Here is a 24,679-nt window from a genome sequence, read left to right as displayed (position 1 = left end):
GCTGAGCCTTAGCCGGTGAGTCTTGGGGCTTAAATAAACCCCTCAGGATCAACTTGTTTTTGCGCTCCTGCAGGACTCTTGGACTAAATGCGTGGCAAATCGAGCAAGAGTCCTGCAGGTGCACGGCGCCCAGACAATAAACACAAGAAGTGTGCCCATCTGTCAGAGACATCTTCTGACAGCATGAGTCACACTTCTTGAATCCGGACGGCTTAAGATCCTTGGATATCCTGAATAGAAACCAAGGAAAAAACCTAGACACAGAAGTTAAGGTTAAAATACCACAAACACAATAACTACTACTACAGAAGTATAACTAAACTAGCTAATAGATACTATAAACAACAACTATTAACTATTATATATATACACATATATATATATATATATATATATATATATATATATATATATATATATATTTTTTTTTTTTTTAAAGAGAGAAAGAAAAGGTTATCCTCTAACTTAAACGGAAACCTTTTGAGGTAAGGAAAGGGCTAGAAAAGGGGGGAGGGGAACTCTCTAATTAAACGAGTTTCTGAAAAAGAGAAGTGATTCAGATACAAAACACTAAAATACAATAGTTATAACTAAAAATGGAATTCTACACTAAACTAACAGTTTTTATGACAGAAAAAACTAGTAATAATAAGTTTTATATGACCTGAGCCAGCAGAACAACCTCGCAGCAGAAGCGGCAAATGAGATCTGGGTATCTAGCGCCAGGCATCATGGGATAGGGGGTGGCCTCGAGCCAGTAAGCAGCTCTCGAGCTTTTGAAGATGGCCGAGTCGGAGCCGAGGATCGGCTCTGAACCCAACCAGCAAGAAAGAAGGCGAGATAGACAACTTAACATCTATATTTTCAAGACAGCTTTGCAACCACTTTATGGTGTTGCCAAAATTGAATCTTCTTAGCTTTTTAAAGAGGAGATCATGATTTATTGTTAGAAAGATCCTCAACATATCTATGAAGGGATCAGCTGAAATTAATCCCTTACTGATATTGCAATAGATATCATCAGCTGCTGTGAGTAGGGACATCAGAGTGCTAAATTTATTTCTAACCCCATGTTGTTTGTCTATAAGAAAACCATACTTATTTATATGTTTGAAAAACTGTTTGTAAATATTTCTTTTCAAATATTTTAGACAGGGGACAACAATTTGATATAGGAAGAAAATCTTTAGGGGTTATAGGAGAGGAAAGTTTAGGGAAAGGTATTATGTGTGTATTCTTGAGGGTTGGCAGAATTACACCTGAAGTTAGGGAAAGACTACACATATAGGTAAGTGGTTTGGCTATTTTACTGGCAGCTTTCTTTAGAAAAGTGGGAAGGAGAGTGCCGAATGCGGCTGCTGTTTACTTTCTTTTGTAGTAATTCCTGTGAAGTAAAAGGTAACAGCATGCTCTACTAGAGGATATGTGCGATTGTCTGGGTTAGTATCCAAGGTGGAAAAAGAGTTAGTGATATGTCTCATGGAAGAAATGAGGGAGGACTTGTAGTCTTCAGCTGTAGTGGCATTGTTTCAAGTGGTTGAAGAAGGTAAGTTAGAGGAGGTCTCATAGAAAGTAGTGTTTAAGTCTAACATGCAGGACATAGAACTACTAACTGGTCATATGCTCAAGAATTATGACTTTGACAATGTGGTAATATGATGCAAAGGAACAAATCAAGGGATAGCAAGACAACAGAAGTAGGAAAATTTAATGTATGAAGGCATGTGTGAATCAGTTTAAAACATCTCATAGCAGCATAAATTCGAAAACAGATGGTATCTTTTTGTTCTGTGCTTGTGAAATTCTTTTGAGCAAAAAGATCATGCACATTTCTCCAACATTCAGAATAAAACAAACTAATAAATAAAACACTCATCTTCCTACTAGGGAAACTGGTGAATAGCTTTGAAGTGTTGGTTAACAGTTCCTGGACTGCATTGATAGCTTAGAGACCTCAAAAAAGCATGGGCGGGGGGGATCTACCAGTGTTTGTAGGACTAAACTGACACTCCTTACAAACACCTTGGTTTAACTACTTTTTTTCCTGGACCTGTATAACTGCTATGACTAGTTTAAAACAAACTCTAAGATAAATGTATATGATGGTTATTCAGGTAAAAAATGCAAGCATCCGATCTACATACTATATGCAAGGTGCCTGTGACTCACATTACTGACACCATACGTCAAGGGTTAGTGAAGACAACCTCACTTCCCTATGTTAATCATGACTCATATAAAGGGGACTTGAAATTAATTCTGTAAAGGAGACACAAAAGCAACAAAATAAGGTCATGTTAATATGACAGGCCCCTTGATGGTCAATTTGGGGAAAAAAGTATTAAAATTTTATAAGAAGCACACAAAGTGATTCTGATAATTAAATAACTCCGAAAACAAAGTTACTATGAAGAAAAACAGATTTTTTTTAAATTTCAAAGTGTTTTCCTTTAAGCAAATATATGTAGAGAAATGAGAAATAAGCCATAACCTAAGTTTACAGAATTGGCACTGTTGTTTTTATGACACCATTCACTGTTTCTGCTAATCTGTTTTCCATATTCCCTGGATTTCAGAGTGGACACCAATGTATGCATAATACAAACTACTGTGATAGTTAAGTGCATAAATATACAAGATAGTCAGCCTCAACAATAGAAACTTGCTACAGTAAATGCCAAAACTCTTTTTTGCTATACTACTCAGCTTTTTCTGCATCCTTTATCTGGAGAGTAATTAGCAAATTGTACTTCATTTTTTTGCATGTCCTTTCTTGAATAACACCAAATGGGAGAAGGATGTGCTAATAATATTGCAGTCCTTTCCCTCAGAATGTTATATTTCATCTCGGACTTTCGGTCACGTGCTACAATAATAAGGAAATGTGTCACAATCTAAAAAAAAAAAAAAAAGAAAAACAACAAAAGTCCAAGAAAAAAATGCATACAGGACATAACCAATGGAACTATGTCAGAAAACTGAGGAATCCAAAGAAAAAAATATTAGTAAGCTTCTCTGTATGAAGGATTCATGGGACATTTGCACATTTCTTCTGAAGAAACAAGTGTTTCAATATTCTGCCTCATGAGTGCACATTGGCACGCAAGTCTTAAACAATGTGCTCAGACCATTAAGCCAGAGCCCATTAATATATTTCCACTGGTGTTTTAACATAGGGAGGTTTGCAGATATTTTACACAGATGTTTCACAAACTTTTAAGCAGTCATTTTCATGAAAAAAAGAATGCTCCCCGAGTAAAAAGCACAAAGTATTTAATTTCCAAGCAGAGTGATTGTGTGTCTAGATGTAAGGCATTAGCAATGTGTTTCACATGAAAGTCTTACTGATATTAGTACAAAAGAAACATTATAACAAGCCAATTATTTTTCCCACTGAAAATTATCATTTTAGTTGTATAACACAATTCTCTTTAGTAAGTGTGTGGAATTTTTAGCAATGTTTTATATATATATATATATATATATTTTTTTTTTATGCCATCAGTGCAACACAGTCAGCGTAGAGAAATATAGCTTCAGTGTCAAAATGGACTATTTATATACTATAGTACTGACTCTTCTTATAGGGCAGCCACAGTGGTGCAGCGGTTAGCATTGGCACCTCACAGCAAGAGGTTCTCTGGTTCGATCCTCGGCTGGGGTGCCTTCTGTGCAGAGTCTGCATGTCCTCCCTGTGGTCGCGTGGGTTTCCTCCGGGTGCACTGGTTTCCTCCCACACCCCAAAGACATGCTGTAGGTTGACTGGACACTCTAAATTGGCCCTAGGGTTTTGTGTGTGTGTGTGTGTGTGTGTGTGTGTGTGTGTGTGTGTGTGTGTGCGCCTTCTGTGGAAGGTTGGGCACCGGGCTGGCAACTCGACACTGTAAAACTCCACTGCCAATCATGAGCAGACAAGGTGATCCGCTGTGGCGACCCCTAAGCGGGAAAAGCCAAAAGAAGAAGTACTGACTATTCTTATGAATTAGATGTTACAATATCTCTGACAGTGCACTTTCATTGTTTTGTCATATATCAAATAATACCAGAAAATGTGCTCCTGCATTATTAATTGGATGCCACAATTTTCATTAAGACAAGCTGTTCATACTCTCAAAGCCATTACACTGTAGGTATTTATTGCACATAAGACCACAGGATATGCAAATATATGCTCTCTGACTCAAGATGCAAAAGCCAAGCTGATAGTGAATATGGACTTGTGTTTTACAAGGGCATCTCTCAAAATAAATTCAAGTCATCCAGAAGGCATGATGGAGAGCATAGCCCATTATGAGTAAAGTGATTTCACTACTGGAAAAATACTTCAGCAGTATGAGATGTGTACTGTACAGTTGTGAAATGGAAATGTGGTGCTTGACAAAGTTCAAGGACAAAATACAATCTAATACACGTACTTATCCTAAATTTCGTCTTACGTGAACAATGTAATCAGCCTACTTTACCAAGAAAGAGTAGTTCAAAATCATATGCTTACCGTATGGAAACAAAAATGCAGATGCAAAATGAGAACCACATATGTCACAGGTTATTGTTTCTTCTTGGGTCCTATTTGGGGAAAAAAAGGCATGTAAGAAAATTGTGAAATGAAGGAAAACTAGCCTGATTTCTACAGATGGTACTTTTTTCTTATGACATCCATTAATTTTTGTTCTGCCTATAGGATTCTTAACTTAATAACATACAGTAATGTATACCTCATAACATTTCCCTCTATATGCCAATAGTTATAGCTAGGATACCTGTATGAAATCTTATCAAAAACATTATCAGGCATACAAATAAAATTAAAATTGAATGTAAATATACAATTAGAAATATACCAAATGAAAATACAGAGAATTATCCACAGTGCTACTTATTAGAGACAAAGCCTCCCCAACATCCAATGCATGTCACTAACTTTAAACTTGATCTAAACCCAAAACCTAAGCTGAACCCTAGCTCTAACCACAGCCCCGATGGTAATCAAAATCTAAACCTCATTCTTACCCCACAGCATATCAAAGCTATGCCCTGAAGTCACTGTCTTGGACAAGCACTAACGAAACCACATTCAAGAGAAATGGTATTTCATTCAAAGAAAATTCAACCACATAACATTTCACTGAAATGCAACATTTGCACAAACCAAATTTAACCAAAGTACTCCTAAACAAGTCAACTAAACTCTCCACAAATCCTTCTGCAAAAGTGTTTTCTAAAAGTGTAAATTTCTCTTTGAATTCAAAATTTACAGCATGAATGACATAACAGAGTTAGTATCTCAACAGGTGCCTTTGGTACAGGAGGACAGTAAGACTGTGGGTTCTATTCCCACTCCAGGTGACTGGATTGCTGCACTGCAGTAGAGTATTAAGGAGATATTCTCATCCTTCAGATGAGGTAGATGTAAAAGATCCCATGTACCTACTGAAATGAGTAGTGGTTCTTTATTTATATACAAAAAACTCTAATTTACAACATATTTACAAATGTACAGATATATAGATATACACATTTTTAAACATATTCATAACTTCCTTTACAATCATATAAAATTTTCATCCCTATTAGACTCCAACTCCTTTTTCCATAACTACCATCTGATTTTACTTAATACTGTTGCTAAAATCCATTTACCATTTGTAGAATAATGTGTGTATGTTGTACCTTTAAGAAGCGTTTCAAGGTCGGTACGTGCATATAAACAGCAAGCACGTGCTAGCTTCACTGCCATTTTTGAGAGTGCAGCCAGAGAGTGAGCATGTATGAGTGTAATAGCTAGTTTGTTTATATGTTTATATAAGTTAAAAGTTATTAAGCCTCAATCCTAATGTGTTTTGTACACGACAAATACACAACTGAAAGCACCACAAACACACAGTCCATATAAAAGTAATAACGATCCTCACTGAAAGTAAAACACTCCGATGTTATAGGTAATATATGTATATAATGATTTTATTATAAATTATTCATATATTTATTGGTTATATACATATTATTTTTAAATATTTAAATATTTATACATTATTTATAATATTTATATTAATTATAATATATGTACTATGTATATGTTTTACACTAGGGAGAACAGAGGTTTTAGAATATCCATCGCATTGCTTATTAAGTCATGTATTAACATACTAAACAGTATAGTATATAGAATACGCTGTTTCATATGTACAGTGATGTGCCTTTAAGTACTTGTTTTAGTTTGGCGCCAAATATTGTTTAAATGGAACAGATAGTAGCACTGAAATATGTTCTGATGAAGTCTGCAATCGGCAGATGAAAGCGCTTAACATCGGAGTGTTTTACTTTCAGTGAGGATCGTTATTACTTTTATATGGACTGTGTGTTTGTGGTGCTTTCAGTTGTGTATTTGTCGTGTATATCTTATTAAAGACTTCAACGGAGGAACTGCGTCTGCCTTTATTGCTGTTTTCCAGCCTAGTTGGCTCATTGTTCGTGAGTTTTTGGACTTGCTTTTTGATTCCTAATGTGTTTTGTACACAATAAAGCTGCTTGAACAGAACTCAGAAACACTTGTCTAGGGGGGGCGTGACCAAGGATGAACACAGGATAGCAGCAGATTTCTTCAGCTCCACCAATTTCATTACATTGACAGGAATTAATTACTTAAAAAATTAATTTTTGAAGTAATTTTCTTTCTACATATGTTTGTTTTATATAGTTCTTGAACTATATCTAAAAAAGAAAGGAAATCTTAATAATATTCCTGTCAGAAATTACTTTGGAAATTTTCCTGTTAGTTTATCAGTCTGAAATGAGTTCCAGTAAGACAAATTCTCAAGACTCCAGCATCAAGAAAGAACTTCAGTCTCTGATAATTATAGTCCAGCAACTTACTGCTAAGATGGATAAAATGGATACTAAAATAGACACTTTCATAGAAAAAACTACAAAACAAATAGACTTGTTACATATGGACCTGCAACAACAGAAGATCCAGATGACAGGCATAGAAGAAGCTGTGAATGACATGGAAAATAGAATACAAGAAGAGGAAATCAACATTGAGTTTCTGCTGAAACAAAATACACATTTACAAACAAAGCTGGATGACCTGGAAAATAGATCTAGGCGCAATAACATTAGGATTTTGGACTGCCAGAAAATATTGAAGGTAACAATATTACTTCTTTTTAACAACATGGCTCCCTAAAACTTTAGATTTACCAGAAGCATTCTCTTTTGGTATCGAAGAGCACATAGATCTATAGCTAATACTAACTCTAACAAAAACTATCCTAGATCAGTTATAGTTAGATTTCTATCATCTTTGATAAAGAGATGGTTCTTAAATCTGCTTGGGCTAAAGCTCCTGTTAAGATTAATGAAACAACTGTGCGTTTTGACAATGACTATTCTTCTATGGTATTAGCTAAAAGAAAAGTTTTTCTGCCACTAATAAGGGAGCTTAAAAAAGCACAGTTTAAAACATACCTTCTGTTTCCTGCCAAGCTTAAAATCTTCCTTCCTGATGGTCCTAAAATTTTCGATGACTTAGACTCTGCTTTACTGTTTATCAAAAAATAAGATTTTGGAAAAAATAGATGAAATGGAATGGGCTAGTCCTTCGTTAAAGAGACTGGCAACTGAAACTTCGTGGAAGACTTCAGAGAAGAAGAAGAGACTAAAAACAAATGATTTGTACTATGTTTTTTTTCTCTCTCATCATTTTATTTTATTATTAATCTTTTTAAATATAGTTCCTGCATTTCCAAGAAGCAACAAATATTTTGAAAAAGATTTAATCAAAGTTATTCTCTGTGTGCAAAGAAATGTTTTGTTTCATAACTAGTCAAAATATCTGGAGATTTAATGGCAAGCTGTGATTTAACTTGTTTCTCTTTCTGAAGAGGAAAAATAAGGTCAGTAATTTGATACATTTTTTTTTCCTTTAAAAGTTTATATGTTCTTCAAATGCTATTCCTAATTATACTTTCTTGATTACACTGCTTATGCTTGTTTGTAAATAATCTGTCATGATTTAACTAATAATAATTAGAATTATAATTGGGCTTGATTTCACTTACATAGAGTCTGTAATAACCTGTAGAATGCATTGTGAAGGTTTTGTCATGTTTAGATGCATTTACACTGCTAAATGAATGTTTGTCACTAGTTTTTAATAAGTTTCCCGCCAAAATGTTAAGAGAGACAATCTGGGATGTGGGCTGTCTCATGCACAGTGTCCATGAGCTACTTCAAAAGCTTCAACTCTCAGAATTCTCACAGAGAAGCTGAGAGCAGCTAGTCTCACCTTTGACCTAGATATCACACTGACACATCACAGATACAGGAATGACACTACCTAATTATACTTTCTTGATTACACTGCTTATGCTTGTTTGTAAATAATCTGTCATGCTTTAACTAATAATAATTAGAACTAAATAATAGTAAATAATATGTTTTATTTTTAACTCTATTAATATAAACAGTAAGTAATATTCTATTGTATATACTTCTTATAGCTTTCTCTTACATTTTTTTTTATTTCTGCCTTACACCCTTTTACTCTCTACTCTCTTTTTCTTTTCTTTATTAGTATATAGAAATACTTTTGATCATATAGACACAGTAAATAATAAGATTCGCATAGGAGTTGAGTTGGGACAAAAATGTTGAGTTTTGTTACTTATTAATAATTTTGGGCTTGATTTCACTTGCATAGAGTCTGTAATAACCTATAGAATGCATTGTGAAGGTTTTGTCATGTTTAGATGCATTTACACTGCTAAATGAATGTTTGTCACTAGTTTTTAATAAGTTTCCCGTCAAAATGTTAAGAGAGGCAATCTGGGATGTGGGCTGTCTCATGCACAGTGTCCATGAGCTACTTCAAAAGCTTCAACTCTCAGAATTCTCATAGAGAAGCTGAAAGCCGCTGGTCTCACCTTTGACCTAGATATCACACTGACACATCACAGATACAGGAATAGCAGATTAATAATATGTGTTAAAAACCTATGTCCCAAACATATACATTACTATAACTCATTTAATTCATCTGATTGACAAGCATAAATAATTTTATAACTCTATACTGGAAGAAATTGTCATGTGATATATTTTAAAGCAGTAGTATAGCATGTTTGTAAAATCTGGTTACTAAAATGTGTTTGCTGTGCATTATTTTGTATAAAGCAGACAGATTTATTGAAGGGACAGCAATGTAAGATGGTGCTCAGTAAAGATACAACTCAGTGAGATCAGATATATATATATATGTATGTGTGTGTGTGTGTGTGTGTATGTGTGTGTGTGCATGTGTGTTTGTGTGTATGTGTGTGTGTGTGTGTGTGTTTGTGTGCGTGTGTATGTGTGTGTGTATGTGTGTGTGTGTATGCATGTGTATATATATATATATATATATATATATATATATATATATATGTGTGTATATGTGTATGTATGTATATATATATATATATATATATATATATATATATATATATATGTGTGTGTGTGTGTGTATGTGTATGTGTGTGTATGTAGATATGTATATAAATGTTTCTGAGAATCTGCTTAACTATGAAATATGTTTTATAACAATTTCTATGAATACAATATTTTATTCTATTGGCAATAATGAGTTTGAGTAAATGCTCATATACAAGCAATTCAAGGTTTTTTTGGAAGCTGTTAACTGTATTTACATGACAGAAAATAGATGCATCCTAATATATGTAATGTCTGAATCATATTAGCCAAAGTTTTTGATTTAAATGAATGTTAGAACTTATTTTTCTCTCCTCTTGATTTCTAACATCAAGATTATTTGAATGCTATTTGAATACAAGTGTTTTATATGTATATTAGTATGAACAGTTTAAAAAAAAAAAAAAAAAAGGTTTATTTTAGTTTATATGATGCTGTTTTACCAAATGTGTAGTCTTGTCTTGCTAGATAATTGAATTGAAAACTGTTAACTTCAGTTAAATATAACTAGTATTAAATTGATAAGGTGGTAGCTGACGTACTGCTGCTTAGAGTAGGGGGTTAACTTGAGTGGTAAATACTACTTTAAGTTGGAGTTTATAACTCCAGGCTGGATGCAAGGTTTAATCCTTACATTATTTTCACTTGTTCATTGTTATTTGTATATAGTTTTGACATCCACAATATATTTTGTACATTCATTGTCACTACAAACAAAATTGAATCCTATACGAAATCCCATAAGAGATTCAATAAATACAGCTATATTTAAAGGTACACCTAAAGGAGGAGATGTAACATTACTTATCTTGTTATTTGTTATTTTGATCATAAGATTCTTAAGTTTTAAAAATGCCAAATGACATCTTTAAAAGGAATTTCTTTAAACATTAAAGGACTGAATAATCCATGTAAAAGGGCAAGCCTAATAAGATACATTAATTTACATAAGGCCAACTTAGTCTTCCTACAAGAAATCCATCTCTTGGAAAAGACATTGATAAACTAGCCACAAACAAATATACAGTATTGGTTAGTTCAGAGCACACTCAGAAAAAAAGAGGAGTGGCTATTTTATGGAATAAAAGTATGCCCATTCCTAAAACCATTAAGTCTTATCAGGATGATAAAGGAATGTTTTGTATGGTTACAATACAAATTAATGGGAAGACTTACACTTTAATTAATGTATATTGGATACCTGGAATTGGTATTAATACAGTGAAACATCATCTTGATAAGATCATATCATTCTCTATAGGAGATATTATTTTAGCTGGTGACTTTAATTGTATACTACATGAAAGTGATACTACCACTATAGGAAAGAGAAGAATTACATCTAATGCAAAACATTTAAAGGATTTTGCTAATTCTTATCATTTGAATGATATTAATAATCAGATAGATTCAAAATCATTACCATACACCTTTTTTCTAACAGATACAAAACTTATTCAAAAATAGATAGGGTCTTTATTTCTAACCAGATGGTAACAGATTTAATTAATTCCAAAATCATTTCATGTCCTATATCTGATCATAATTCAATTGTTTTTGAATTCATGATAAAAAATACTCATAATGTTCAGATCAAAAGGATACCAGCATACTTAACTCAACTAAAAGACTATAAAGAATATATACTTTCAGAAGTAAAACATTTTTTAGACATAAATAACACTCCTGAAGTCTCCATTGTTTATGTTTGGGATGCCTTAAAATCATATCTATATGGACAAAGTAAAAGATGGTATAATAATAAAAGGAAATCTTGGGATAAGGAATTGTTAGATATTCAAAGTAAATTAGACTCTTATAAACATAATAATAAAGAAAATATTATGGACAAGAAAGTTATTGAAGAAATAAACAAACTAAATGAGAAATACAAAGAAATTTTAACTCATAAAGTTACAATAACTTTAGAGAAATACAAGTTTTTGTCTTATTCAATAAGCCCCAAATACTTACATAGACTTAAAAATAAAACAAAAAGGTTGAATAAACAAAACCATATCAAAGAAATCTTTTCTCTAAGGAAAAAGAAAAATGTTTCTAGTATACCAGAAATACTAGATGAATTTAGAAATCACTTTCACAAAATTAACCATAATAATATTAACATGGAACCTAAAGATAAAATAAAGGAGTTTATAACCACAAATATGAATAAAAAGCTTAATAAACAACAGATTAAACTATTGGACAAGAGTATTTCATATACAGAAGTTATTACACAAATAAATAAGCTTAAATCAAACAAAGCACCGGGTAATGATGGTATTATACCAGAGATATATAAAATCCTTTCTAAAAATACATATTCATTAATACATAAGGTTTTATTTTGGCCCAAACTGAGTTAATAACCCCCATCTTGGCAATATACATTTATTTCGCCAATTTTAAAACCTAATAAAGATCCAACTAGATGTTCTTCATATCGGCCCATCTCATTACTTAATGTTGATTATAAAATGTTTATGAATATCTTTGCTGATAGATTGAAGACAATCATTCCCGGCATTATAGATATAGATCAGACAGGCTTCATTGTAAATAGAAATACTTTTGATAATATAAGAAGAACTTTAACATTAATAGATTTTGCAAATAGGAAAAAGAAAGATTTAACACTTATTAGTCTTGATATAAGTTCAGCATTTGATTCAGTAAGTTGGGACTATCTGTTTACCTTAATGAAGTGCACAAACTTCTCGGATGCATTTGTAAATCTAATTGAACATTTATACAAAGGAACGTTGGCTTATATTAAGGTAGGAACATATGTTTCACAAAAAATACCCATTCTTAAAGGTACAAAACAAGGATGTCCACTTTCTCCACTATTATTCACTTTAGTAATGGAGCCTTGGGCTAATTTGATCAGAAACAGTACTGACATAGAGGGTTTTGAAATAGATGAAAATACAACATCCAAAATTCAACTTTTTGCGGATGATGTTCTAATTACATCAACAGGATCTAATTCTTCTATACAGTCTCTATTTGATAACATGATGAATTTTAAAAGTATTTCTGGTTTAATATTCAATGAAGAAAAACTAAAATACTACCTATATATACACGAAAAAATATTCTCATTAGTGATTTTACTAAATATGTACCCAATTCAGGTCAGATAACTTATTTAGGTATAATACTATCTAAAGATATTAAATCTATTATATATAATAATTATAATACCTGTTTTCTTAATATACAAAATCTTTTTAATACCTGGAATAATATGTGTTTTACTATGGAGGAGAGACTTACAATTATTAAAATGATAATATTCCCCAAGATTTTATACTTAATACAATCAATAATACTTCCACCTACAAAAATAATTATCAAGAAACTGAACACACTAATGTTAAATTTCTTATGGGCACCTAATAGACCTAGGATTGCATTAAAGAAACATACTAATAGCTGGTCTCAAGGGGGTATTTCTTTTCCAGACTTTAATTTATATACTATCTCTTCTATTGTAAAAGTTATTACTTTATTAATAGATCAGTCATATGTCACAAAATGGAAAGATTATTGGGAGATAATTAGTATACACTTCATGAAAATCTCCTTAACACATAAAAATATGATTGTAAATAACTCCATGTTATGGTTACTAAAGGAATTTTGTACTTCACCTATTACACCTAAACATATGGTTTGTTACCCATTAAATATTATTATTAGTTATCGTAACTTTATATTCATGCACCCTAAGTATAGGGAATGGAATTTTATTGTATTTCCTATAATGTATACTCAGGGTATGCTTTTGTCATCTACTTCTGAAGGAACTCATTTAGCTATAGATAATGATCTAAAGTACTGGTATCAGTTGATATCTGATAATAAAGTTAAAAATCTAGATTTCTTAAAACAAGAATTTGATCTAAGAGAAACTTGCTGGTTAGAGGTTCAGACCTTTAGACAACATCTCATTAATAAAATAGATTTAATGTCTATAACTGTTAAAGAATCTATTCCAACACTGATTGATTGCTTGATATTAAATTTACAACATAAAGTTTCTGATAGAGGTAAACTTTCATACATACATAAAGTTATCAGACAAGAAACTTTTTACAATGTAGATTCATACTGGAATTATTTCACTTCTATTAATGGGGACCCACCAAATCAACAAGATAAACAATATATATTGGAATCTGCTTATAGAACTACGTCTTCCATTGTCTGGAGACTTTATACATGGAAATTTTACATAGATCTTTTTATACACCTTTGATGATGAATAAAATAAATAATAAAGATAATCTATGTAAGAGATGTAATGTAGAAATTAATGCTGACTGGGCTCATATGTTTTATGACTGTATAAAATTGAAAGAATACTGGAAGTCAATTAATGAATTTTGCAGGCTCTTTTACAGATAATTTCATTATTTCTAAATCTCTTATATTATTCAACACACCTGTACCTCAAAGTGTTAAAAGGTTAAGCTTCCCTTGTTATGGTCTATTCTAGCAGTGGCTAGGAAAATAATAACTAGAAATTGGATTTCAGATACACCTCCTTCGTTCAATGAATTTAAAAATGTTATGAATATAGTGTGCCATATGGAAATAAACACAATTAGGACTAGAACAAATAGAAAAACATCTTATTTTATTGTATGGGATAATTTACAAAATTTGTTAAAAAAATTTTAATTTCAATAGCATGGTATTTTAGTTTAATTAATTGATCTGATTGTAGTGGATGTCTTTGTAAATACTTTAGTTGTTTTGTTGAATATTATAATAATACCTATTTTTAATTACTTGTATAAAATTGTTATGATATTTCTCTTATATGTTAAAACAATAAACCTGTTTTGAAAAAAAAGAAACACTTGTCTATTTTAGCCTGACTGGATGAGCTACATGGTGTCAGAACCAGGATTCCAGAGACTGTTTTTCAGAGCTATGAGGTGCAGAGTTAGCAGTGAAGGTAAACTAAGAGAAACAAGCACGTAAAAGTGCCAGAAATGAACCAAAGGTAATGAAAACTTGCATGAACGATTTTACAATAAAGATAAAACGGAGCATTACAAGGGGACAAACTGCATTATTAAATAAGGGAGAGGTACAAAAGGTTTATTAAATAAACAAAATGTTAAAAATTAAGATATTTGATAAAACGATTATCAGAAAAGCATACAAGGGGTTCAGAATTACCTCAGAACTGCAAAATAAGCATGTTTAAAGCAAAAACGAGTATGTTTAGAGTAAAATGAGCACACGAAAAGTATAATGGGCATGAAAAGAGATTAAACGAGCAAAATGACTATAATAAAGGGCAAAAAGGGCACATTAAGCATAAATAAAGCAAGACAACGGCATTTTTTTTGGCAAAGTACTGTGTTTTGGCATAACTACTATTTTGTATTGTACTAAAGGCATAACTAGAGCTATTCGAAGTATCTCAAAGTGTGTAAAAGTGCTTACAGTGTGTGCTTATTACTGTGCATTTAATCAGAAGAGTTAATTTGTGTGCAAATTGCAACTATTTTGTGAGGTACAGTCAAAATACAGCCATTTTGAAAAGTTCCTTGTGCTTGGTGTGTCTATTCACAAAGTGCCACCATTACAGATGTTTCTTGCACTATAAAATATTATTTAGCAAAGTACAGCCATTTTAGGGAAGTTTCAGTGTGCTGTGTACTGGTTATTTGCAAAGTGCAGTTACTTTGAAATGTTTCTTACTCTGAGCATCTTCTGCCTAACTTATTCACACAGTGCAGTTATTTTGAAAGGTTTCTTACACTGATAAGAGGTGATTTCTTACAGTACAGTAATTTCAAGAGTATTACACTGCCCAAGAGACTTATTTTGCAAAGTATAGTTATTCAGAGCCTTGTTGTGCTATTGGGCATAGTTACAAATACTGGCATAAATTTCTGACATATGTGTGTGTTCGTCCATACTTCCAAAAGCCTTCACTGGTATGTGTTAATATGGCAGATGGATTTTGAAAACCATCACCATTGGTGTTTGATGAGAATACTGCAGAGAATTGGAGAATATATGAGCAAGAATATGATATTTTTATACAAACAGCTTATACTGACAAAGTTGCACACACCAGGGCACTCATTTTGCTAAACATAGTTGGGTCAGAGGCCACTGAAAGGGAGCATTTATTTGTATATACATCAGTAGTATATGAGGCAGAAGGTGAAAATCATCATATTGTTGTACAAGCTGAATCAAAGGAAGACCTTGAGTGTTTGAAGTGCAAACTCAGGGAAATGTGTAATCCCCAGACAAACATTACATTAGAGAGGCATTTGTTTGATACAAGAGATCAAAATACAGGGGAAACGTTTGCAGATAACTCACCTGAAAAATAAAGCTAAAACGTGTCGGTTTGGTGACTTAAAAGATGAGTTGATCAAGGACAGGCTTATGTGTGGTATTAACAATGCTACAGTGAGAAAGATTTTGTTTCGTGACAGTGATTTAATGCTGAGCAAAGCTACTGAGATTTGTCAAATCCATGAAGTTACAGTAAGGCACACAAGTATGCTTGCAAGTGATAAGTGCTTGGTTTCAGCATGCTCCACAGCACATACAGTCTGCATACAACACATGGCTAGCAGCAGCTGCCACCCCTGCAGGCTCCCCAGGTAAATTCCATAGTTTTCCAGCAAGTTCTAAGAAAAGGGCATGCTCAGTGCAGTGCAAGGTAAGTCAGCAAAACCCAAATCCAGCTGTATTGTTAACTGTCACAATTATGGTTCCAATCACAAGTCTAGAACAGACGGATGCTTAGCATTTGGTCAGCAATGCCCCAAGTGTAAAAACTGGAACCATTTTCAAAACTTTTGCAAATCAAGTAAACCTCAAACATTTATAAAAAATTGTCACTCAAAAAAGCAAGCTGATCATCTAGAGAGCTGTAATTTTACTTTCTATGTAGATGGTGCATCAGTAATTGGTGAAAAGGTTGATGCAGTAAATTTATTGGCAAAGAATGAGGTGTTTTTTACTGTCCATATCAATGGTAAATCCACCAAGCTTAAAGTGGACACTGGTTCAAAGTGTAATGTTATGTCAGCAGACACATTTGCTAAGGTAAGAACTGGTGAACACATGAATGTGGCTAGTTGTGCAAAACGTGTTGCTTATGGAGGTGAAGAAATACAAACCAAAGGCTCAGTAGTGCTTTCATGTTATTTGGCTAAGAACTATTGCAGCTTGTTGTTTTATGTAGTCCAAAGACCTGTGCAGTCATTACTGGGTCTCAAGAGAGTTTGAGAATGAATTTGCTTTCTTTTACCAAAAAGGCTCATCATATAATTACATATCCTAGTTGCAATTTTACTGAAGATATTTTCAATGACAAATTGGGCAAACTTCCAGTTGTGTATTCCATGAAGTTAGACCCAGAGGTCAGTCTAGTGGTCACACCCATAAGAAAAGTTCAGATAGCTATCCAGAACAAAGTCAGAACTCAACTGGATAAAATGGTGCAGCAAGGTATAATTTGTCCAGTTACAGAACCAACTGAATGGGTGTCGTCCATGGAAGCAGCCCACAAAAAAGGTTCAGATGAAATCAGAATATGTACTGACCCAAGAGATTTGAACAAAGCATTAAAGAGACTGCATCATCCAATGCATACAGTCGAGGAAGTCGCAGCCCTCACATCAAATGTCGCCATTTTTTCTGTCTTAGAAGCAAAAAGTTAATTTTGGCAAGTGATGCTTGATCACAAATCCTCATTACTGACTAATTTCAGTACCCCACTTGGCAGATACAGATTCCTCAGGATGCCATCTGGAATACATTCTGCAAGTGAATTCTTCCAACATGCAAAGGAGCACATTTTTTCATGTTATCCTTGTGCCATAATAGTAGATGATTTACTGGATGGAGGCAATGGTGAAGTAGACTATGACAGAAACCTTAAGAAAGTTCTAGACAGAGCACGTAAAGTGAACTTAAAGCTCAATCCCCTGTAGTGCAAATTCAGACTACCAGAAGTTACATATGTAGGTCATTTACTTACTAGCACTGGCTTGCAACCAGACCTGTCCAAGCAAGCAGCTATTCTTGAGATGCCAGCACCAGATAATGTTCAGGCTGTACAACATTTTCTTGGATTGGTCCACTATTTAGGCAAGTTTATACCATACTTCAGTGAGTTGACAGCACCTTTGAGAGAGCTGACATGCAAAAACGTTATATGGTCTTGGTTGGAACAGCCCCAGAAGGCATTTAAAGACCTTAAGCAGAAAATGGTCATCACACCTACATTGAGATACTATGATGTCAATAAACCAGTAACTCTTTCCTGTGATACTTAAAAATTTGGTCCTGGTGTAGTTATTCTTCAAGAAAGCAGACCAGTAGCTTATGCATCTAGAACTCTTAGCCAACTGAAATGTAATATGCTCAAATTGAGAAAGAACGCTTGGCAATAGTATTTGCATGTTCAAAGTTTCATGATTATATCTATGGTTGACCTATTCAGACTGAAACTGATCACCAACCTCTAGTTAATATTCTAAAGAAGCCTATGCATTTAACTCCAGTGAGATTACAAAGAATGATGTTCAAATTGCAAAAGTACAACTTCAAAATGGTCTATACAAAAGGCAAACATCTTCATCTGGCTAATACCTTATCCAGATCACTCAGAAATACAAAGGAACAGTTTCATGCACAGAATTTTGACTTTGCGTCATGGAAGTGCATAATTTTTCTACCACGAGACTTGATGAGCTGAGAGATCATACAAAGACTGATCCTGTTTTGCAAAAGCTCAGCTACTACATTAATGATGGATGGGCGTCAAAGCAATCTAGTGTACCACCTGAAGTGCAAACTTATTTTCTTTACAGAGATGAGATGTTCATGGAAGATGGCATTATTTTCAAAGGTCCTAAAATTGTTGTTCCTGCTTCCTTACAACATGAATATATCCAGATTTTGCATCATGGTCACCCAGGTTCCAAATCTATCAAAAGAAGGGTGAGAGAACTAGTATTTTGGCCTTCTCTAGTAAAAGATATTGATAAAGTACTTTCTTCTTGTTCAGTATGCAATAGTATTAAACCATATTTGCAAAAAGAACCACTTCAGCTAAGTCAAGTTCCTGAACTACCTTGGTCAGCAGTAGCCACTGATGCATTCAAGTGGGACAATCAGCATTACTTATTGTTGGCAGACTCTTACTCGAACTGGTTTGAGATCGATTTACTACCTAACTTAACATCCACTGCTGTTATCCCCAAGTTGAAAGATCATTTCTCAGTCCATGGAGTCCGCACAAAGTTATTTCTGACAATGGTACCCAATTTACCAGTCAGTTGTTTCAGAAATTTGCAAAAGAATGGGACTCTGTACATGTTACTAGTAGTCCAGAACATTCACAGTCAAATGGACTAACTGAATGTGCAGTATAGAATGCAAAGCAATTACTTGAGAGGTCAAAGTGTGATAATACTGATGTCTTTTTAAATTTACTTAATCTCAGAAACATACCCTGTGATAATATACTTAGCTCACCTGCTCAGAGACTTCTATCTAGGCAAACCAGAACATTGCCTATTAGTTCCAGTTTGTTGAGGCCTAAAGCTAACAACAACAGGACAATTTGAGCCCAATTATTCAGAAAGCGTTCTTTCCAGATGTCCAGCTATGATAAACTGAGCAGATTTCTACATCCACTGAAAGAAGGAAAGACATTGCATGTCAATTAATGCCAACATTGCATGACTTATTTCTCAAAGAGGGAGGATGTAGAATAGCGTGTATGTTGTACCTTTAAGAGGCATTTCAAGGTCAGCACATGCATATACATAGCAAGCATGTGCTAGCTTCAGTGCTGTTTTGAGAGTACAGCCAGACAGTGAGCATGTATGAGTGTAATAGCTAGTCTGTTTATAAGTTTATTAAGATAAAGTTATTAACCCTCAATCCTGATGTCTTTGTACATAATAAAGTTGCTTGAACAGAACCCACAAACACTTGTCTATTTTATCTTGACTGGACGAGCGACACCATTAAACATCATTTCATTTATTCTATCATTCCCTATAACACATAGGATACAAAATGGCTTTTTATCTAGGCTTCTTTACTTCTAGTCTTAAAATATCCATACTTAATCATATCCATGTTTATTTTATCCAGCTCTTTTATATCTTCAAAAAATCTTCTTTACATAGTTTTCCCCATAACGTTTTTACTTTCACATTTCAAAAACACATGTTCCATAGTTTCTTATTCTTGACCATGTAACCATATTCTATCACTTTTCTTTTTAAATGACATAATTCCTTTTATTGGCAATTTATCTATGACCAGTCTCCACAAAATATCTTGACAGTCTACTTTCTGATTACACCATATGGTTCTTATTTTTATAGCTTTCATTTTTTCATCTGTTAGATTTTCCCCATGGTTTTACATAGTACTGTTTTATCATTACATTCCTATTACATTCCTATACCACATACTCTTCTGTATTTTTCTATCATCAATTTTTATTTTCCACAAAAAAAATATTGGTGACATTATTTCATTTATACACTCTTTTACTCATTTTTAACATATCCCAAAATTTATCATACTTACATTTATTCAGTTGCATTACTAATCTGTCATCTTTTTCATTTATTCACTTTTAACAATTTGTACAAATTTAATGAAGCAGCATATACCTTTCAGCTTTTGGGGGTTGGCAAAATGGTTAAATTGTTTATCTTGCAAACACAAGTTACAAGGTTTGATTCTCTATAAACCTATACCACTGGGTTTAATTAACCCTAAGCCTTCCTCTTTATTTGCATGCAAAAACTCATCTTTTTACTGGGTTTAATCCAGAATCCTATAAGAATCCTATATAAATGAAAAAATTACCTGCAATAATTCCTTTTCAAATACTGTTGGCAACATAAATACACTTGCTAAGTATGCCATTTTCCCCATAAGTAGTGAATTTATGAGGTAAGCCTTTTTTCTGAATGATAACTTCTATGTTCTTCAATAAATACATATATGTTTTAATTCTTATATTTTTCCCACTGAATTCTAATTACATCTTTTTCCCCAAATTTTATACCGAACACAAAAATATCATTCATTGCAAAATACATACCCCCTATCTTTACTACATCACCCAAACCTTTACTTTTCTCTTTATTTAAAGTCATCCCTCTCACCTCTACACACTCATTTGTGAAAATGACTTATTTTTACCAAATGTGTTTTTCAGTTATAATATAATCTGCATATGTTAATAAAACTGGAATTCTTAACCCTTCAGGGTTTACATATGCTGCATCATTCCTTTTGTAATTTATTTCACATACTATCACATTCATAAGTAAAGCAATGAGTATACAACTCACTGGACATCCCTGCTTTACACTACTGTTCATACGCATCTCTAGGCTTAACCAGCTATTTACAAGTATTTTTACTTTATAACTACTATATGCTGACATATATAACTCACTAATGTTCTCACTTCTACATATTTTTTCATTGTCACCCATAAGATTTCATGTCCAATTGTATCAAATGTCCTATTAAGGTCTCCTGTCATGATTTTTCCTTCTTTTCTATTCCTATCATCCACAATTTGTCTATCATTAATAATTCTTGACAACCCGTTCCCTTTATACTATACATACCATCATCCATAATTTCCATTGTAGTTTCAAATCTCTTCTGTGTTATTTTCATAAAGATATTATAATCATCATTACCCAATACTACTGGTCTCCAGTTTATAATTGCCTTCCATCTTCCTTCTTCCACATGAATTTAAGTATTATACTACATAATTATTTATACATAAAACGATAATTTAACCATTCATTCAAAATCTTTAAAAATATTTTTTGCCAATACCTCACATTTTTATACATTTCATACCCTATTCCAGCTGATCCTACAGCTAAATCTATATTTCCTTGTCCTGATACTTTATCTAGCTCATTTAAAGAAATCTATTTCCAACTCTAACTCTTTATTTCCTTTTCTATTAACCTTTTTTTTATACTTTCCATGTTTTTTCACTACCATCTTTTTTCTTTAAACATTTCTTGCACATATTGTACCACAGTATTCATAATCTTTTTTTTTAGTTCTTTCCAGTTTTCCTTTCACGTTTTTTATTTCTCTTATTACACTACCATTTTCCTTTAGTAATCTGCTTAAGTATCTCAATACTTCACCCCTTTTTCCTTGTAAAAATATATTTGCTTATATAACAAGTCTTGTATTCTTACGTTCTATCATTATGTTCTAAATCTTGCAATTGGATTATATGTTCTTTTATATTTTTCTTTCTCTACTTTTCTCACATCATATTGCCACTGTAAAAACACAATTTATATTTTTCCTTGGATATCATCCACCAGTCAGACTTTTCATAAAATGTTCTCATAGTGATGTAATCCTTCTATAATTGTATTCATAATCTCTTTTCTCTTCATTCCATGCTTTCTCACTTATCTTTTTTATTCCTTTGCCTATTTGTATATGTTCCTTGTTTTCCTTTATCTTTAGCCGTACTGCAAGAGGATCAGAAAATCCTGTTTCTACCTCCCCTTCTCCTATAACTAAATCTTCAAATACTATAAAATAATCTATTTCAGTTATGTAACCCCATGATTTTTTCCCCAAAGTTTTAACTTACCATATCTTATAACTTCTAAAATTTTTCTTTTATCACTTCCTTTCTTTTTATGCTTGTATCTTAAATCACAATTTAAGTCTCCTGTTATTAATATATTTACATTTATCTCCACACAATCTAACACCTGATGAAATAAGCTTTCCTTTTCTTTATAATCAGTATAAGCATATGTTAAAATTATATATGTTTGTTCTTTCCATTTTAAATCCACAATGGTTAATCTTCCCATTTTGCTAAAGTTACATCTAACATCTTTACTGTATTTCTACAAAAGACAGATGATCCAGAACATCTCATTTCCCAAATTCCAGATTATCTTTGCTCCCCATAGTTTCTTCATTTATATTTCATTTGTTAAAAAATCTTGTATTTTCTAATATAATAATTACATCTACAGCACACATATTATACCATGCCAAATCCCTATTCTTACTATATTCATAATTCTATTCACATTTTTGAAAGCAGCTCATAATTTTCATTTTCCCTTTTCTTTAGAATCCTGGTTTTATAGGGTCATAGCTAATTGCTAGGCTAGCTTTCTTAATAGGCCATTCTAAGTCTAACAATTTCCCTCCCAAAGGTGAGAATCAAACACTGTACCTTGTGTCTGAGAGTCAAACACCTTAACTATTATAACCACCCTTAATCGTTAGCTATATATATTCTTTTTTATACATTTCCTTTTTTTTCTTTTGTACCTATCCTTTTATTTTTTCTACTGTATTTAAAATTTTAACAATAGGATTCTTTATTTTTTCTTTTACTATCTCCCAATTTATGTCTTAACCATCATTTATTTCAGAAACAACTTCTATGTCCTCTATTATTTTTTCATCTAACTTTTCTTCTATTTCTACTACTTCTTAATTGTCTTCACTTTTTCATTTTCTTCTCTTTCTTTTTCCTTACTCATATTATTTTTTTCAATCTATCCATACATGTCCAATTTTGTTACATTTATAACATTTCATTTCACATTTTTTGCATCATGTCCCATTTCCCCACAAATAAAACATTTTCATTTGTCACATTTACTTATCAAATGTCCTTTTCCCAAAAAAATGACTTGGGCTGTCCCCTGTATTTTACACCTCTATTCCCCCTCCACATTTATCATAATTAGTATATTTACAATTTTTTTCTCCTTCTAACACAATATTACAATCCTAGCCACCATTCCATAAATCCCTTTTGTCATAAACTTTTGCAGTATCCAGTACATCTTTACATACAGTTTTCAAATGTCCTTTCAAAGTCTCGCTTTCCATCTGTATTCAAAATTTTACATGAATTTTTTTGTTTCCCTGTTAAATGTTTTTATCGCATAAAGATTCCATGGGTTACAGTCATTTTTTTCATATTCTCCATGTAAATTTTCCACTGAAAAAAAAGTCTCAAATATAATGCCACAAAAAGTCACTGTTAAGAAATGCTCTTACCTCACATGGTTTTACACTCAAATGAGGTATTAAATTGCCTCACAATTCCTACCTGTCCATTTCTTTGTTTTCTTTACTTTGAAACCTTACCATATACTTCATTTTCTTCTGCTTTTCTGCTACTCCACTTTTCCCTTCTTTTACTTTCTCTGCATATGTTTTCTTTTCCATCTCACTACTATTCTTCATGATCGTCTCTGCATCCTCCTTTTGTATATTCTCCATAATGTCCCCCTAAGTAAATCATCTCAAAACCCTCCTAACTGGAGGGTTGTAATTATGCATCCATCACCTGCTGACTTATCTCCATCAAACAGATTTCTATGAAACATCTCCTTAGAATCCTGCCCACATTCTCCAGCCTTGACATATGCTTTCTCCTCCATGTTTCTCAGCACTCTATTATTTCCTTCTCTTTCCATCTGTCTCCCTATTTCTCTGGGTTGCCTCTGCACCTGCAATGAAAACAGGAAGCACTCCTGCAAAATGGGTCCCACTCACAACAATGCGAGTAGGGTTTTTTATTTGTATACACACACACACACACATATATATATATATATATATATATATATATATATATATATATATATATATATATATATATATTTACATATTTTACCATCATTCAATACATTGATATTTCCATTTTAAGTATTTCTCTCCCCATTCTTTTATCCACAACCAAAACCACATTTTCCAGAATCTTTGTCAATGTCCATTTTGCCATGTATCTAATTTCATTAAGTATTTTGTTTCATATTATCTATGCTATAGAGAGGATTCTGTCCATTTTCTTAGCTTTATTCTGGGACCTTGTACCATAAAACCCATACTCTATCATGTCCAAGTTTAACATTTAAAAACTGAAATATTTAATCAAATCATTGTTTACATACTTCTTTCCAAAGTTTTTGAATTCTCTCACATCTTAAAAAAAGCATGTTCTGTAGTTTCCAATTCTTTACATTTGCCCTCAATGGTAATTTTCTTATGGGCAGCCTCCACAAAAATTCATTGCATTCTTTAATTTTTTTTTATAATTTCTGTATCTTGTCATTATTGCTTTCTTATTTATTTCTAACTC

At 32.7% G+C, this 24,679-nt stretch overlaps 1 protein-coding gene across 1 annotated transcript in view; it reads right to left on the bottom strand.

The window, feature by feature from the left end:
• LOC122791394 (malignant fibrous histiocytoma-amplified sequence 1 homolog) overlaps nucleotides 1-24,679 on the bottom strand; it is a 1,282,214-nt gene that overhangs the window by 275,714 nt on the left and 981,821 nt on the right. The window contains exon 9 of the mRNA XM_044059133.1: nucleotides 4,496-4,566. Within this exon, the coding sequence (XP_043915068.1) occupies nucleotides 4,496-4,566 (71 nt within the window). The remainder of the gene's footprint in view (nucleotides 1-4,495; nucleotides 4,567-24,679) is intronic.

Source organism: Protopterus annectens, chromosome 17.part0 (assembly GCF_019279795.1).
Source record: "Protopterus annectens isolate FY-2018-M chromosome 17.part0, PAN1.0, whole genome shotgun sequence".
Taxonomy (NCBI): Eukaryota; Metazoa; Chordata; order Ceratodontiformes; family Protopteridae; genus Protopterus; species Protopterus annectens.
This window is presented reverse-complemented; position numbering and strand designations above follow the sequence as displayed.